General features: G+C 46.0%; 1 protein-coding gene across 2 annotated transcripts in view; it reads right to left on the bottom strand.

The window, feature by feature from the left end:
* Positions 1-713: 713 nt before the first annotated feature.
* XPO5 (exportin 5) overlaps positions 714-18,883 on the bottom strand; it is a 50,680-nt gene continuing 32,510 nt past the window's right edge. For both annotated transcript variants that reach the window (XM_034991183.1, XM_034991181.1), the window contains 12 exons: positions 9,470-9,570; positions 7,418-7,514; positions 6,523-6,659; positions 5,551-5,648; positions 4,923-4,969; positions 4,421-4,518; positions 3,307-3,369; positions 2,447-2,529; positions 1,875-1,982; positions 1,604-1,741; positions 1,252-1,416; positions 714-872 (listed from right to left, as the gene is read on the bottom strand). In XM_034991183.1, coding sequence (XP_034847074.1) covers positions 735-872; positions 1,252-1,416; positions 1,604-1,741; positions 1,875-1,982; positions 2,447-2,529; positions 3,307-3,369; positions 4,421-4,518; positions 4,923-4,969; positions 5,551-5,648; positions 6,523-6,659; positions 7,418-7,514; positions 9,470-9,570 — 1,273 coding nt within the window. In that variant the 3' untranslated portion in view covers positions 714-734. The remainder of the gene's footprint in view (positions 873-1,251; positions 1,417-1,603; positions 1,742-1,874; positions 1,983-2,446; positions 2,530-3,306; positions 3,370-4,420; positions 4,519-4,922; positions 4,970-5,550; positions 5,649-6,522; positions 6,660-7,417; positions 7,515-9,469; positions 9,571-18,883) is intronic.

Here is an 18,883-nt window from a genome sequence, read left to right on the forward strand (position 1 = left end):
TGAGGGACTGCATGGAATGCGTGGGAATATGTGTGAACTCTAAGGGGATGTCAGAAAGCACTCCAGATCCTGGCCCTGCTGTGGTCCCTGATGGTACTACACTTGACACTGCGTCCAGAGCTTGGCGGCAGCCTGTAGCGGGGATCCCATCAGGTGACCAGATTCTTGCTCAAAACAAAGAGAGGGAACTGGCCACATTCAGTTCAGCACTCAGCACCTGACCCAGACATGCCCCTGGGGGACGGGGAAGGTTCTCTGCCAGCCCAGCAGTAAGGGGGCTCAGTGGGACTTGCAGCGGCCCAGGAGGAACTCTCTGGCGCAAGCAGTGCGGACCGAGCCCCTGTGCAAGCCTGGCTAGTCGCAGCGTTGGGTGTTAGCACCCCGAGTTACCGCTCTACACGGGTGTATGGCTACATGGGGGCTGGAGGGCTTGGGGAGTAGGGCCAGTCTGCTCTAGCTTTTCTTTCTTGGAAAAGTTGAAACTCCAAGTAGAAGGGGAGATAGCTGGAAGATCCAGACGGAATGGTGTGAGCATGAACTCCCTTTCTTGATACCTCAGGTATTGTTACTTCTGCCCTGCACTGGGCCCCCTCTCTCCAGCTCCAGACCTGGATCTCTCTCCAGGCTGACAGTGGTGCAAAGTGAGGTGGCAGTGGAGAGGGGCCTAGAGATTAGCTACGAAGGGGAAGAAGAGATGACAATAAAGGCCGAGGAAGAATGCCCAAAAGTTTGATTCAGGGTTCAAAGATGGTGGCCAGGCCACCCTCCTCGTTGTCCAGCACCTCCGTCTCCAGCATTGGCTTCGTTTTTTTGAAAAGTGAGGGAAGATTCTTAATGTGAACTTCTTTTCGGAACTGCTCTCCCAAGGGTTTCTGTGGAAAACAAATAAGAATTGATGCTGGGCCCGGAGTAGCGGGTTGTTTGAAAGATCATGACTGGGACACCTGGGTGGCTCAGTCGGTTCAGCATCTGCCTTCGGCTCAGGTCATGATCCCAGGGTCCTGGGATCGAGTCCCACACATTGGGCTCCTTGCTCAACGGGGAGCCTGCTTCTCCCTCTCCCTCTGCCTGTGCTCTCTCTCTCTCTCTCTGACAAATAAATAAATAAAATCTATTAAAAAAAATTAAAAGAAAGAGCATGACTCCAGCTGGTCTCTGGTCTGCACAGACACATGGTCTAAGAAGACCACAAGGGTGGGTCCAGCCGGTTGGGAGCACTAGCGGAGGCATTACGGGAGGCGCGTGACCTACCCCGATGCAGCCAGCAATGAGGCGTTTGAATTGGTCCTTCCGGCGCTTGTCAGCCACTTTCTGCAGAGAGGGGTTCAACAGCTTGCAGTCAAACTGGTCCAGAGAGTCCTTCTGTATGTCCGGGATCTGTTCCATCACAGCTCTGATCTCCAGGTACCTGGGACGCTGTGGAGTGGGGGTCTATAAAACTACGCCATGGCGCAGGCGGGGCCCTGCCGCCTTTCCCATCCCCCGCCACACCCATGTCCCCAGGCGGCACCAGCTGCCGACTTTTATGACGGCCCCACTGCCCAGGAGCAGGCCCCGAGGGCCGAAGCTGCAGCGCACCCGGCCTCCCTGCTGTCTGACTCACCAGTGCCTCGTAGATCTGGAAGGCCAGGTGCACCAGGGAAGCCATGCAGCCATCGTGCTGCCCGTGCGTCTGTAAGCCCTTCAACACGCTGGTGAAAAGCCACGTGACAGCATCTGCGAGCAGTGTCCCTGACAGCACCTGGGGACACAGCTGTGCTCAGGGCCAAAGAGGTACCCTCAGAGAGCCCCAGCAACCCAATTCTTCCAACCGAATGAATCCTCATGGCCCCAGCCTCTCGTAAGGGGTGAGGAGAAGGGGTGATTAACCATACTTGTTTGAGCAGAGGCCAGCAGAGCTGGGTGGTCGTCCTCTGGCAGGACAGAGTATCCTTCCAGGCAAGGGAATTGAAGGCTGTAATTAATAGCGCCGTACAAACATCCTAGCGGGAAAGGATGAAGGATTACAATGAGAAAATGAACACAATTTTCTGAGTAGGCCTATGCACGAGGAGCTAGAGTTTTCATAGGTAAACAGGAACGTGATAAAAGCAGCTACTGAAGACGAGCTTATTCCCTGTGTATCAGGCAGTCAAAAAGAAGAAAAAACAATCCATACAGAAGAGAAAACCTATGTGTAAGGAGACCAAGCTCAGGCCGGCGGGGGGGGGGGCGCGCTGAACACCATAACATGCCCGTGTGTTTTTCTGAAAGCCTTTGCCCATGCCGGCATGGGAGACACCTTGACCTTTCCCACTGTTTTCTGGGGGCTTTAGGAACCAGGAACTTAACCCATATAAAGTGGCATTACCCAAAAGAATTCTTTGATGGCATCACAGGCTGAGAAAAGTGGAAGCTGGCGCCATACCCGGAAAGCAGAAAAACCTCCCCTGCCCCCTCTACCCACCTCATGCTTCATTAGACATTTGCCCAGGTCTGTAAGCTCCGTCATGGTGGAGGGGGCGACCTCTGTGGCCATCATCTCTTCATCTGTAAGCAGAGAGCAGAATGTTAAGCTCCATCCTTTCGGAACAGAGAAGAGCAGGCCACCACGTAAGGGAAAGCTGAGTACCCCAGGTTGACTTGGAGCAGTCCTGAGACAGCCCCCCCAGCTGCCTGAGAGGCGCAGAAGCCCCTGCCCATGGCAGGTCTAGAGATGCACCTGGCTGAAGTTTGAAAAATAGCGGGAAACAGGAGATTCTCTGAACAGTTACTCAAAAAGCTGCAAACATTGAGGATCTTTTGTGGTTGAAGTATTTGAAGACCCCACTGTAGCAGGCACTGACTTAGTTCCTGGGGATGTAACAGGAATAGGATGAAGTCCCTTCCCTGATGGGAGTTTACATCCTAGTTAGGGAAACAGGGAATACATGAAGTAAAACAATGTCAGGCAGTGTTAAGTGCTATGAAGAAAAACAGAGCAAAGGTGGAACACAGAGTGGCTGGCTGGGGTGGCTAGTTTTTCTAAGTTGGTCATGGAAGACCTTTCAGAGGTGACATGTGGATGAGGCAAGGGGACAGGCCATGGATACAGCTGGGAGAAGAGTTATTCTAGCGGAGGAAACAGCAAGGGCAAAGGCAGTCCGGTGGGAGTATGCTGGAGGAATACAGCAAGAGGGCCAGCAGAGAGAGAAACCATGTGGAAATCTCCCCTAGCGCAGACTGCTGGGGAAACCATTTCTACACGAGCTGACCTGGATACAGAAGGGACAGTATTTCGGAGTCTAACGGCAGACCTCGGGAGGGCCACACAGCAGGCTCACTTACCATCTCCATCTGTAGGGGGTGCAGTACCATGGTCAGCGCTTCTCTTTGAAACACAGCACACGGCTAAAGCAAGAAAGTGGGGTTACTGGGCTTACTGCCACCAGGTAACAGCCACCTCTGGCCAACAAATCCCAAACGGTCTTCAGGGCAGATGAAGATGGGGGAAAGTGGGGCACTGTCCAGGCACAAAATCACCTTCATCAGCAGAAATAAAGGTTTGACCAGACTGCTCTGGTCCCCTTTAAGTTCAATTAACTAGAGGGAAATGACAGAATTTTCTGAGAGTAGGTGACCAGGAGAGAATGGCTGATATGGATTTGGTCTGCTATGGATCGCAAACAAATGAAATGACCGAAAAAGAAAAAAGAAAATTAGCCACCTTCATGCCCAAGTTTTAAAAATTTTCCTTATTTGGGGGCGCCTGGGTGGCTTAGTCGTTAAGCGTCTGCCTGGCTCAGGTCATGACCCCAGGGTCCTGGATCGAGCCCCGCATCGGACTCCCTGCTCGGCGGGAAGCCTGCTTCTCCCTCTCCCACTCCCCCTGCTTGTGTTCCCTCTCTCTCTGTGTCTCTGTCAAATAAATAAATAAAATCTTTAAAAAAAAAAAAATTTCCCCCCTATATTTTGACAAAACTAGGAAGTTACTCCTACCATTAATCCAAATTTCTCCTGCTATTTTAGACCATTCCCGCATATTCTGGTCTTACAAACACAATACAGTTTACAATTCATAGAATGTCCTTAAGTTGATTTAAGGACTACCTGACTTCTACCTAGTTAATTATTTCTTTTTTTTTTTTTTTAAAGATTTTATTTATTTGACAGAGAAAGACACAGCGAGAGAGGGAACACAAACAGGGAGTGGGAGAGGGAGAAGCAGACTCCCTGCCGAGCAGGGAGCCCGATGCGGGACTCGATCCAGGGACTCCAGGATCATGACCTGAGCCGAAGGCAGTCGCTTAACCAACTGAGCCACCCAGGCGCCCTAGTTAATTATTTCTTAATCGATCTGTCAGTAATGCTGTAAACATGCCTTAATGGGATTGGGTGAGTAACCAATTCTTTTTCCAGAAAAAGTCTTCCCTACTACCCCTACGTCCCACATGCCACTTACTGATTAGGTCCATGACTTCTCGGGTTAACATCCTCACCAGTTGTTCTTCTAACATCTCTTGAGACTCTGGGTTGTCATCTGTGGTGTCATCTTCCCCACTGCAGGAAAGGAGGGGGCCAAGTTCCACGGGAGTGCAAAAGAGGGAAGGACAAGGAAAACAGTGACCCTAACCAGACCCTCTGTGCTCACTTCCTTCTCCTGGCTTCCTTTGGTCTACATTCCACACAAATGCTGGGAATGGGACAACAATGATCCACTGAGGCAGACATTATTACTTGACTGTATCCAGTTGGCTAGAGGTACTGGATCAAAATCCAAAGTGGGTAAGGATGTCTCAGCACCCTCCTCAGGCAGCTGAAGATCCCTCCTATAAAGGCCTGACCGGAGTATGCCTAACGGTCACAGACAAGCAGGCTCCCATCTAGGCTGAGAACGGCCATAACCTGCTGCTTTCTAGCCCTGAACGGCAGCGTTTTCCACCAAGAGATGAGACGCTCCTTACCACAGCAGGCTCCTCTGGTTGATGACTTGCCATTTCTGGGAAAGCCTCTGGGAAAACAAAAGGGATATAATGCTGATAGTGGGGAGGAGGTTGAAACAGATAATATCTAAGGTCCACTTCATGATTAGAATGAGCCGAGGAGGATTCTAGGTCTCAATGACAGAGCCCTGGGAAGCCCCACAAGGTTAAACCAGCAGATGTGGTTTCTAGAACCTCTCCCATGCCCATGACGAGGACAGGGTATCCTATGCTTGGAAAGAATCAAAGATACTCTAGAATTCCCAGGTCTCTCTGGACACTGTTCTCCACCTAGCTGGTCCTTTTGCTTAATCCCACAGTCGGGGAAAGAGACCCAGGGAAGGCACTCCCCTGACCACCTCTCCTCAGTTAACTGGAGGTCAGGAGCAGAACTGGAGTCTGCAGGTCTTCATGGGCAACTGAACCAGTTTAGTTCTTGGGAGGTGCTCAATCCGCTGCAGCAAGCAAAGCCTGCTGTGTTGGGACCGCTGCACGGACCTCTGAACAGGGCCAGGAGACAACACTTTCAGGAACTCCTGACTTGCAAGACTCATGAGAGGCCAACCTGCCTGAGGGTCCTCTTTGCTCCCTTTTCTGACCAATCTCTTACCATGTGGAGGTAGGTGAAAAGAGGTCCAAGGATTGGAGACACCAGGGCTTCGTAGTGCTCCGGGGGACAGAAGAGCACCAGAGGCTTCACAAAGACCCATGGGGCGGTGGGTTAAGAAGTTTTAGCACATGAGCACAGACCCCTCTCATTCTAAGGCACCCCTCTCCTGCCACGTAGCAGGATATGTCCATGGGCAGAGTCAACCCCCAAAGGACCTGCAAGATGCCAAGGACATTCTATGTTAATAGACAAAAATCCGGGGCTCCTGGGTGGCTCAGTCGGTGAAGCATCTGCCTTCGGCTCAGGTCATGATCCCAGGGTCCTGGGATCGAGTCCCGCATCGGGCTCCCTGCTCAGCAGGGAGTCTGCTTCTCCCTCTCACTCTGCCCCTCCCCACCACTTGTGCTCTCTCTTTCTCTAATAAATCAATAAAATCTTAAAAACAAAAACAAAAATCTTCAATCTCTTTTCCAAAACCCCGGGCTGCTCAAGAATGGCTACTAGGCTGCACATTACAGACACTTATTTGCCCAGAAGGAAAAAAAGAGGAGGAACACTCTCCTTTGCTAGTCTCCTTATAACTTCAGGGAAGAAAGATACTCTCAAAAACATTTAAAGAAAGAAAAAAAAAAGAGTCCAAATGAGAATGAAGTATGAGAGGAAGCACCCAACAGGATGTAGAAGAGATTAAAAAACCAAAAAAACCTTTATCTTTCCTATTTCCAAGAAGTGGGATGATCAAGATTTACCCCTAAGGAAAACACTTTCCAGCCCCGCTGGCCTGCCTTCCTGTTTTTCCTGCATTTCCGCCAATCTTCTCGTCCACTTCCTGTGGTTATCACACAGTTGGATAAATGATCCCATCTATTCCACCTGCTCAGCTCTGTCTCCTCTGGTGCCTGAAAGCTGCTCCTGTCTGCAACCCTCCGGCCCTCTGGGTTTTGGGTTATCTAGGGACTTTGGAAAGGATATGAAGCATGGGTCTGAGTCGGTAGTCAGGAATATTGTTCAAGTTGACAAAGGCCGAGCTGAGGAGCTGAGTAGCAAGGTGCTCCACAGTGTAGAAGTCCTGCTGCATGGAAGGACCCGCCTTCCCGAGAATATGGAAACTGTAAGGGAAAATCACGGCCAGTGACAAACCCCACCTTTGTCCCTGCCAGCCCCGAATGCCCCAGGAATTTCTAGCCTATGCTAAGACTTCTCAGCTATAAAAGCAATTGCATTTGGTTCGTAAGAGACCTTCAGCTCAATCAGTAACGCACCCCTCACCCGCCTTTAAGGGAACTTGATAGTAGATTTAGCATGTTTTTAAAGAGAGATGTTGGCACCCAAGATCAACAGTAGCCTTCATTACTTCATAAGCAATATGGATTTACAACACAGTCTCTTTTGGTTAGCCTGGCTGACTGGAGCACTGGGTGAGTGAGGACAATGTCTGGGGTGTGGTGTGCTATGGGAGGGCCGGTTACCTCCCCATCCTACAACCAGGACCCAAAGACAAAGTCTGGCTAGCGGCCTTCAGAGTCCTATTCAAAGTAGCTGAGTAGTGAGGGCTCTGAGAAAATGCAGCCTCACTCACTGGATCTTACACTGTGGTCTCAGCATTTTATGCACCGGAAGCAGACAAGTTAGGCATAAAATCTCAAGTCATGGCTAGGGCGGAGACACATATGACAATTATAAAAAAGCAAATGCAAGAAAGCCAGCCAATTCATTTCGGTGTGATACTAGGATCATTGGCTTCCTGTCAAATTTTGGCCTCATCTTACCTGTACACTAGACTTCTACATCAGAAGTCCTATCCATGGCATTCCTATACTATGCGTGCCTAAAAAGAGATTAGAGAGAAACAGCATTGGTTTCTTACCAGTTTTCATAGAGGGTGCAGAAGAAACGCTGCATTCTTTCCAAGACCGTTTTGTAGACAGGAGAGTCATTCAGTTCCAAGAGAGGTTGAGGTAAGCCTAGAGAGAGAGATGGGTCGGGAACATGCTCTTCTGCTGCCAAGGGTCTTAACCTGCCAACACCCTACGGCAGGCAGGTGAGTTTTGGGGGTGGGGGTGACAACTGCCGTAAATGCGAAGCAGCTGGCCATGTCTTCTACCAGATGGAGGTGCTAAGAGCCCCCCTTGAGGTGACCGCTACAACAGTGTTTTGGTAGGGAAAGGGTGAAGCTATTTCAGTACGCAGGACTTCAGGCCAGACCTGGGCGCTCCAACTTTTTGCCTGGGTTTCTTCAGATGGTACTTGTACCAAAACACACGGTGACAGCTCAAAATGCTCTCTCCATAAAGCACCAGGGATGCCCCCCTCCCTTTTTAAGTTGGGGAACCTCTTTTTCAAGCAACATTTTATGCAAAAGCCCAATACGTAAAACAGATCATAATGAAACCCACTAATCACAGTATGACAGAGATCTGTAAGATCCAAAAGATCTATTTCAAGTCTTGCTCATGGCTGGAAGCTGACAGAGGGAACTGTTTGTCCATTCTAGTATGTTTTGGGCGAACATCTATTTCTATGGCAGGAATTCCTGGTTTAATTTGAATAACTGAATGGCAGGGTAGGGGAGCGGGAATGGGTGGTGAAGCAACAGCTATTTTTTATAGTAATTGCAAGACATTTCTTGGAAGTTCTATTTTTATTATTTTCTGTAACCTTTAGTGCACTGATGCCAAAAGGAAAAGGCCCAGGACCGTGCAGGCCGAGTCAGACAGACACGAGCTCCAGCAAGGCCAACTGACACCCTTCTTTTCAGGAATGTCACAGCCGAGGAATGCTCACTGGCCTGCTTACTCACAGCCAGGCCCAGGCAGAGGTTATGGCTGGGAACGAAGAGATACTGTGGAGGCTGTGATAGTGAGCCAGCACAAAGCTCCAGAGATGCGTATAGGGTTTAGGCAACTCTGGACGTCTCTGGCTTTAACTTCTGACCACTGCCTCGCTCTGTGTGTTCCAGCCGTGTGGGACATCCCCCTCTATTCCCTGGATACACCTCTTTCCTGCATGCCGCAGCATCTTGTACCTGCCTTTCTGTCTGCCCAGAAGGCTCAACATCTTCTCTTGCCCCCAACCTGATGAGCTCCTTCCTACTTATCCTTCAAGTCTCTACTAGGAGGCAGTCCTCTGACTCCTCTCCAACATGGGTGATGTTTCCCAATAAACACATGGCCACTTTCCTTCCCAGCACATATCACAGGATTGCATAATTATTTGCTAATGGGAAAAATGAGTTAAAGCAGCATTCGAATCAAGGTAACAACTGGGAAACATGGTTTAGAATCTATTCCTTTAAGATTTTTGATTATATACATATAATATATTGCTAATTAAAGATATTTGAGCTTAACTACTTTTAAGATTTATTTATTTGGCAGAGACACAGCGAGAGAGGGAACACAAGCAGGGAGAGTGGGAGAGGGAGAAGCAGGCTCCCCGTGGAGCAAGGAGCCCAATGTGGGAGTCAATCCCAGGACCCTGGGATCATGACTTGAGCCAAAGGCAAACGCTTAACAACTGAGCCACCCAGGTGCTCCAAGATTTATTTATTTAAGAGCTTAACTGACTTACCACTTTTTTTTTCATATGTGAAAGCAGGAAAAGTCTGCTAATATCCTTCAGGTCAAAAAGACCATCGTTTATTTATCATCTAAAGGCTCTGACACACCCCTCTACCTGGAAGGGTTAACAGTGCAGAGGGGGGTGGCAGAGGGGAACAACTGCCTTGGAAGACCCAAGATAATGAAGTCAATGCACTTGTTCCTAGAGACTCTGTAGGAGCTCCACACAGAAACAGGCAGTTGAGGTGGTGCCAGGCGAGGAGGAGGTGACGGGTGACATGGGTACCCCAACGCTGTTGCGGGAGTCCATTAGAGCTAAGGTAAACTTCAAGGAAAGAAAAGAAGGTTAGATTTCTTACCTAAAATTGCAGATTTCTCCGCTTCAAGCATATCCAGAGCCTTTGTGAAAGGCTCTGCCATCTTGGCCAGCATTTCTGATGCATATAAAGTATTGTGAGTTCTGCAAGAAACAAGGATGCTATGTGAACTTTTCCTAGTCAGCTGCAGAAGGAAAGAATGGGTTTCATCCCATAATTCAGTGATACTACACATCCACATAGATGGATCTCCTGGCCAACACTACTCCCCACAGGGTAAAGAAAATAAGATACAAATACTTAAATGTTTCCCTGGAAATGGGAATAGACTATTTGGCTGTATAGTATTCAACACCTAAAAGCATCAAGATGAGAAGCAAATCCTGAGACAGCTGGATGATAGCACAATCTAAAGCCAGAAATGGAAATTCTTTTTTTTTTTTTAAAGACTTTTTTAAAATTTAATTTTTTAAAAGATTTTATTTATTTGACACAGAGAGAGCGAGTGAGAGAGCAAGCGAGAGAGAGAGAGCGTGCACAGCAGGGGGAGCAGCAGAGGCAGAGGGAGAAGCAGGCTCCCCGATGAGCAGGGAGCCCGACTCAGGACTCGATCCCAGGACCCTGGTATCATGACCTGAGCTGAAGGCAGATGCTTAATGACTGAGCAACCCAGGCACCCCAAGACTTACTTAAAGAGAGGGAGAGAGAGCCTGTATATGCCACGCATGCGAGTGGGGCGAGGGGCAGAGAGAGATGGAGAGAGAGAATCCCAAGGCGACTCCAAAAGCCCAGGGCAGAGCCCAATGCAGGGCTCGATCCCACGACCCTGAGGATCATGACCTGAGGGGAAACCAAGAATCAGATGCCCAAACAACTGAGCAACCCAGGCACCCCAAAAGGGAAATTCTCTTAAATGTGAGACAATGCCTGGGCACTCCCAGTTTGCAGATTGCTGGTGAGAAAGGAGGAAATGTCAGAGGCTCTGTGCTTTCACAGGCGGGGGAACACAGCGGGTAATGAAATGCCCTCACTTTCAGATGTCTGGTATTCATTCTAAGAGCCTGGACCCTACAATGCTCTGACAGTTGCTTCTGCCTCCTGGAAGAAGAGTCACAGTTCCCAACAGAAGACCAAAATGCCTTACCTGAGCAGTCCCTGGCTGTGTAGAACTAAGGAGCAATGACTACGGACCTGAGCTACCTGCCATCCACAGCTATCAGCCCCTCCTCCTGCCCACAGCAATGGCACCACCAACAATCTACAGCCAGAGAGTGTAACTACCTATTTTTCGTTTAAAAGTTAATTATAAAACATTTCAAACATAGGGAAAGTTACAAAAAAATAAAAATTGTACAAAATACAAAAGTTACAAAAAAGACACCAGCAGGGTTAAATATTTAAGATGCACACCGAACAGATCATTTCAGACCATGCTTATTTAAATTAAAAAACACTCAACACTTTTTTTTTTTAAATCTAACCATGTACAATCAGTACAATCATTTCAACTTTTAGAATGCCACTTAATTAATTCTAGTTAATCTCCCCACCTCCCTGAGGGCTAGTAAGTTCGTTCCCTCTTCTAGGAATGAGCTTTTCTGCAGAGTTCTTGTGTACACGTGTGAGTTTCTCTATGGTGGACAGAAACACGTAGAATTGCTGGATACTTGTGCTTTGCAACTCATGTGCTGCACAAGTCTTCTAGTCTGTGGCCTGACTTGCTTATACTAATATTTCCAATAGGCTTTGTGCCCCGTTTTTTCCATTGTGGTAAAATACATATAACATAAAATTTCTCACTTTTAAGTGTACAGTTCAGTGGTACTAAATACACTCAGACTGTTGTGCAACCATCACCACTATCCATCCCCTATTTTTTGTCTTATAAAACTGCAACTCTCTACCTGTTAAACAGTAGCATCCCATTCCTCCCTCCCCCAGATCCTGGCAAGCACCATTTTACCTTCTGACTTTAGGATTGTGACCATATTCAGCATCTTGTGTAAGTAAAACCCTACAGGATTTGTCCTTCTGTGACTGGCTTATTATCATTTAGCACACTGTCCTCAAGGTTCATCCATGTTGTGGCATACTGAAGAACTGTCTTCCTTTTAAAGGCTGAAAGATATTCTACTGTATGTAAATATCACATTCATCCATCAATGGACACTTGGGTTGCTTCCACTTTTTTTTTTTTAAGGTTTTTAAGCAATCTCCATGCCCAATGTGGGGCTCAAACTCACAATCCTGAGATCAAGAGGCCCATGCTCCTCCGACTGAACCAGCCAGGCACCCCTGCTTCCACGTTTTAGCTAGTATGAATGATGCTATGAACTTGAGTGTATAAATAACTCTTGAGACCCTGCTTTCAATTCTTTTGAGAACCCAGAACTGGAATTGCTGGATCATATGATATTTTTATTTTTTTGAGGAACTATCCAACTGTTCTTTGCAGCAGCTGTCCCATTTTATATTCCCACAACAGTGCACTCCCACAATTCTTATTAGTGTCTGCTTGATAGTGACCCGCATACTCCTTAGGCTGTTACCTTCTCTTCAGTCTTTTTTTTCTGTTCGTCAGCCTCATTAATTTCCATTGTCCTATCTTGACTTTAAAAAAAATTATTTATTTTTAGTAATCTCTACACCCAATGGGGGGGCTTGAACTCACAACTCCAAGATCAAGAGTCACATGCTCCTCTGACTGAGGCAGCCAGGAACTAACTTTCTTCTGCTCTGGAAATCTGCCTTTGAATCCCTCTAGTGAATTTTCATTTCAGTTATTGTACTTTTTCAGCTCCAGAATTTCTTTTTGGTTTCCTGTTAGGTTTTCTATTCCTTTTATAGATATTTCCATTTTGTTCACATTGTTTTCTTGACTTTCTCCACATCTTCTTTTAGTTCTTTGAGCATTTTTAAGACGGTTGTTTTAAAATCTTTGTCTAGGGATCCCTGGGTGGCTCAGTTGGTTAAGTGTCTGCCTTTGGCTCAGGTCATGATCCCGGGTCCTAGGATTGAGCCCTGCATGGGGCTCCTTGCTCAGCAGGGAGCCTGCCTCTCTCTCTCTCTCCGCTCCCCTCACTCTAATAAATAAATAAAATCTTAAAAAAAAAAAAAATAAAGTCTTTGTTTAGGTGAGCCCGGGTGGTTCAGTTGGTTAGGCATCTGACTTAATTTTGGCTCTGGTCATGATCTCAGGGTCGCACTGAGCATGGAGCCTGCTTAAGATCCGCCCCCCCCCGCACCCGCCCTTTCTCTCTCAGTCAGTTATGCATCTGCTTTCCACTCAGTCCGTGATCCCAGAGTCCTGGGATGGACCCCAGCGTCTTGGGCTCTCTGCTCAGTGGGGAGTCTGCTTCTCCCTTTCCCTGCTGCTCTGGCTTTCTTATGCTGTCAAATAAATTAATGGAATCTTAAAAAAAAAAAAAAAATCTCTCCTTCTTCCTCTGCCCTACCCCCACCCCACTCGCGAATGCTCTAAAAATAAATAAAGTCTTTCTCTAGTAGGCTTGACATTTAGATCTTTTTCAGAGATAGTTTCTGTTGATTTATTTTTTTCCTTTGAATGGGTCATACTTTCTGTGCATGCCTTCTGATTTTTCGTTGAACGCTGGACATTTGAGTCTAATGATGTGGTAACTCTGAAAATCATATTCTTCTTCCCCATACTGATTTTTTTGATTGTTGTAGGCTGTCTCTGGGCCAAAGATCCACTGAGGTATAAACTCAATGTTTTCTCAGGTCTTTTCTGAGCCTTTCCCTGGGTATGCACAACCACTTTTTAATTATCCCCATATATGCAGTTGTTCTGGAATGCCCTAAACTTTATTTTTTTAAAGATTTTATTTATTTATTTGACAGAGAGAGAGATAGCGAGAGCAGGAACACAAGCAGGGGGAGTGGGAGAGAGAGAGAAGCAGGCTTCCCGCTAAGCAGGGAGCCTGATGCGGGAGTCGATCCCAGTACCCTGGGATCATGACCTGAGCCGAAGGCAGACGCTTAACGACTGAGTCACCCAGGCGCCCAAAGATGCCCTAAACTTTAGTCTGGCTCACAAAAGGGGAAAAGTTGAAAAATGAAAGGGGACGGGGTAAATGACCTTTTAAATCTCCTGAATGTTACTTCAGCAGGAGGGGAAGAGGCTTGCAACAATGTCCGTGTCTGCACTGGTGTGATCAGAAGTAGCAATCAGTGATCAGAGCACAGATCTCCAATATTTGGTGAACTGGGGCCTTTTTGCCCACCCTGCTTCTACAAGCTGTGTGCAAGCTGCTCCAGGAACATGTGCACAGCTGCCTGCCAAGGGGCTGGGGGCTAGGTAGCTGCTACTGCGCTAAGAGCCCATACTGACTGGAATTACCCACAATTTACCATTCAAGTCTTCCTGTGGAAGTTGCAAGCCTTCAAGATTCCAGAGTTCCAAAATCAGATTCTGCCAGTACAACTGTTATCTAGATGGGGTGACAGATTCCTAGTGCTTCTTACTCTGCCATCTTCCTGGGCTTTAGTTTTAACGCAAACGTACTGACCTTCACCATGGTTTGTTCTTCTTGTGTCTTAAGAACTCATTCACTATCCTGATACCATAAATACAGTCTAGGAATCTTTAGTGTATTAATCTATTTGAAACTTCTTTTTCTGTATGATGACAGGAAGGAATCCACTCCCCCCCACCCCATCCGAGAGAGCCAACTGTCCCTGCATGATGTGTTAAATAATTTAGCTTTCTTTTTCACTGACTTACATTACTTCGGTCATTACTTCTGTCCCAAATCAATCTGTCACACACACCCCAAGAGTCTACCTGGACACTTTTACCATTGCATTGAACCCATCATCACCTAGGAAAGATTTCTACTAAAAAATGACCAGTATCAGATTAATTTTATAGACCAGGAGTCAGATAGTATATATTGGAGACTTAACCAGCCATATGCTTTCTCTCCTGAATATGCCACTCTGCTGCTGAAGCACAATAGCAGCCATAGGCAATAAGTGAATGAATGGGCAAGGCGTGCTCCAATAAAACTTTATTTATAAAATATGCAGAGACCCATACTTGGCCCTTGGGCTGTGGCCTGCCAACCCCTGCTCTAGATCTAATTATTTGTAAGAAATATAAACTAAAGTAGACTAAGTTAAACAGTGCTATGGAGATGCAATCAGCAAAATCCAAACTAGGGGAAACCGTACAAGTACAAACCTAGTTTTTTCACCAAATAAATTGAAAAGAAGACAGGGCAACTAACAAATTTAGACATCAAAGACATCTCAAACACTACGAACAGACCGAGTTTGGATCCTGAGTCAAACAAACAAACAAAAAACACCTAAAATATTTTGGTACTATTTGCACACTGATGGGACATTTGGTGATGTTAAGGAATTACTGTTACTATTTTAAGATCTAACGATGGATCGGTAGTTTCTTTTCTTTTTCCCAAAGATTTATTTGTCAGAGAGAGAGAGCATGAGCAGTGGGAGAGGCAGAGGGAGAGGGAGAAGCAGACTCCCGGCCAAGCCAGGAGCCCGATGAGGGACTCAATCCCAGGACCCCGGGATCATGACCTGAGCCGAAGGCAGACACTTCACCAACTGAGCCACCCAGGCGCCCCTGGATTAGTAATTTCTTATTTGTAATTTCTACATCTGTGTTTACAAGTGCTTTTATGCCTATCTTGTCCTCTTTGGCACTGTCAATGTCTAGTTTTGCCTCCTCTGTGGAAGACGGTATGAACTCCTTGTCTTACTGACAACTAAGCAAACGCATTTTGCCATTCATCTGTTTAAGTGTTTCAAAGAATAAAAGTAAATTCCTTTTTGATTAGTAGCATACTTTAGGACTAGATTTTTTTTTTGTTTTTAGCTGGCCTGACTCTTAACTGGAGGGCTATGTACCATTTTCGGGAATCAGATGACGCATATTCTTATTCCAAACCACATTCTGTACTGTTCACCAGTATCCCACTGGAATTAACGGGAATTCATAACCTATTTCCTTCTACAGTCCTGAAATTACACTGTACCTTCTCTCATTCACTCGTCTCCGTGATTCCAAAAGGCTGTGTTAAGTTTCCTGACCTGGGTTCTCGTACTTCGGAACATTGTTACCAAACAACTAGCCTTTGCTAACGTGAGGAGGCGGCGCAAACCAGGGCCTTATGGAGGCCCCCTCCAAGCTTTGTCTCGTTCACAACAATCCTCTGGGGGTTGGTGAGCTTTATTCTCCCCATGTAACAGATGAAAAAAGGAAACTCAAGTAAGGTTGTTACTTTGAGTAGCTGCAGCACAGTAGTTGCCAATGATTTTAAGAGACCTTTCTGGGGGCGCCTGGCTGGCTCAGGGGGTAGCGCCCGAGACTCTTGATCTCGGGCTTGTAAAAGTTCAAGCCCCGCATCAGATGTAGGGATTACTTAGAAATAAAATCTTAAAAAAAAAAATGGAGAGTCTTATGTGTTACTCTTCTAGGAAGTGAGCACAACCTTGGGGGCACAACTGCATCAAGCAGCAACTCAACAATGCTATTAGTGTGTGTCCATGCCCATGGCTTAGTGACGCTAGGCCACATCTAGGCTCAGGGAGCTCAGATAAATTAAATAGCGACCACAAGGTCACAGCTAAGGACGCAGTCTTCTCTACCCCTGCCTTGGTACAGGAAGAGGGCTATGACCCTAGTGTGCATATGTATCAACCCCCACCTTGTTTTTTTTTTTTTTTAAGATTTTATTTATTTATTTGAGAGAGAGAGAATGAGAGACAGAGAGCATGAGAGGGGGAGGGTCAGAGGGAGAAGCAGACTCCCCGCTGAGCAGGGAGCCCGATGCGGGACTCGATCCCGGGACTCCAGGATCATGACCTGAGCCGAAGGCAGTCGCCTAACCGATTGAGCCACCCAGGCGCCCCGCCCACCTTGTTTCTAAGTGTGCCATCCTCTTGCTCACCTTTGCTCATGCTGTTCCCCTCACCTTTCCTCTTCTTTGCCTCAATTGGCTAATAAACCTTCAGACTTCAACTCCATTGTTACCTGACCCTCCATTCTCTCCATCAGAGTTAAATGCTCTCTCCTCAATGCTCCTGAAGGCTATTTAATGAAGCCATCAAAGATTTACCTGCTATCCTATGGTTTACAAAGGGTTTTCAGAGCAATGATTTCATTTGGTTTTCACAAGAATGCTGTACGTTAGTAAGAACTGATGTTTATTGAAGAAACACAAAGTCTAGTTTTGATATTAAAATAAAGCAGCCTTAGAAAATGGCTGAGATTTGAGAAAATACCTCAAATAAATAAATAAAATCTTAAAAAGTGCTATTTAAGATATCACAATGTTGTCCAACCATCAGCTCAACTTTTTTTTTTTTAAAAAAGATTGATTTGAAAGAGACAGTGAAAGAGACAAAGTGTGCACGCACGTGCGAGCATACAAGCTGGTGGAGAGGGAGAAGCAGGCTTCCCGCCAAGCAGGGAGCCCAATTCAGGACTCGATCCCAGAACCCTGGGATCATGACCTGAGCCAAAGGCAGATGCTTAACTGTTTGAGCCACCCAGGCGCCCCTCAACTTTTAATATGTGAAACTTCAGGGAAGTTCAGGGAAGGACAAGGGCCAACGGCAGGTCACACCCTCCATCCCCCACCCCATAGTCATTAAGTAGGAACAGTTAAGTAGCAGCAGTTAATCTCCATTTCTCCCTTCCTCCAGCTCTGGCAACACCAATTTACTGTCTCTACGGATTTATCTATTCTAGATATTTCACATAAATGGAATTATACAATATGTGGCCTTCTGTGTCTGGCATCTTTCACTTAGCATAATGGTTTTGAGGTTCTTCTACATTATAGCATGTTAACAATACTTCATTCCTTCTTATGGCTGAATATCTGAGTTTAAACTGATTGGCTATTGTGATAGAGTGCAGGCAGAACATTCGTCAGCAAGTATTTGTGTACCTGTTGGCAATTATTTCGGGTATACGTGCAAGAGTGGAAATGCTAGGTCATGTGGTAATTCTATATATATTTTTTTTTAATTTTTTTTTTTAAGATTTTATTTATTTATTCATGAGAGATAGAGAGAGAGGCAGAGGGAGAAGCAGGCTCCCAAGGAGCAGGGAGCCTGACGCGGGACTCGATCCCAGGACCCTGAGATCATGACCTGAGCTGAAGGCAGACGCTCAACCATCTGAGCCACCCAGGCGCCCGGTAATTCTATATTTAAATTTCTGAAAAATTAACCATTTTCTTTTTTCCATAGCAGTTGAACCATTTCACGTTCCTCACCAGCAATGTACGAGGGTTCCAGTTTCTCCTCATCCTTGCCAAGTTATACAATTTTGGGGGTGGTGGGGGGCAGGAGGTGGTGAGGCATAGAGGGAGAAGGAATCTTAAGCAGGCTTCACACCCAGCATGGAGCATGACACAGGGCTCATTCTCACGACTGGGATTATGACCTGAGCTGAAATCAAGAGTCAGACGATTAACTGACTGAGCCACCCAGGTGCCCCATAATTTTGTTTCTTTTTTAAAGATTATTTATTTATTTGAGTGAGCGAGAACACGAGTGGGGGGAGGGGTAGAGGGAGAGGGAGAAGATACTGGGCTCAGTCCCAGGACCCTGAGATCATGACCTGAGCCAAAGGCAAGCACTTAACTGACTGAGCCACCCAAGCACCCCATAATTTTGTTTCTTAAAAAATTATTATTACTATTTATTATAACCATTCTCTTGGGTGTGAAGTGATCTCCTGGTTTTTATTTGCACTTCCCTAATGTCTAATGATGATGAGCATTTTTTCATGGGCTTGTTGGTCAGTTGTCTATCTTCTTTGGAGAAATGTCTATCCAAGTCTTTTGACTGGGTTTTTGATTGGGCTCTCTATGACTATCCTTATGGCAGCACCAAATTAACTTGATATCTGTAGCTTTGTAGTGAGTTGAGATTGAGAAGTTTGAGTCCCCTAACTTTGTTCTTTTTCAAGGTTGTTTTAGCTTTCTGAGGCTCCTTACAATTCCATATTAATCTGAAAACCCTACTTTTCCAGTTCTGCAAAAAAGTCCATTGGAAATTGGAATTTTAGTAGGGATTGCATTGAATCTGTAGTTTGCTTTGGGTAGTTTTCCATCTCAACAAAATTAAATCTTCTAATTCATGAATATGGGATGCTTTTCCCTTTAGATTATTTTTAATTTCAGGAATGTTTTGTAGTGCTCAGTGTATAAGTCTTTCTTATCCTTGGTTAAATTTATTCCTATATACTTTATTCTTTTGATGCTATTATAAATGGAATTATTTTCTTCATTTTTTTCTGGTATTATTCATTGCTAATGTACAAAAACAACTGATTTTTGTATGTTGATCTTGTATCTTGTAACTTTGTTAAATTTGCTTATTACCAGTAATATCTTTTTCTGTGAGTTTGGGGGATTTTCTATGTCATTTGTGAATGGAGATAGTTTTACT

The sequence above is a fragment of the Mirounga leonina genome, unplaced genomic scaffold (genome assembly GCF_011800145.1).
Source record: "Mirounga leonina isolate KUSES-001 unplaced genomic scaffold, KU_Mleo_1.0 Mir_53, whole genome shotgun sequence".
In the NCBI taxonomy this organism is placed as follows: domain Eukaryota; kingdom Metazoa; phylum Chordata; class Mammalia; order Carnivora; family Phocidae; genus Mirounga; species Mirounga leonina.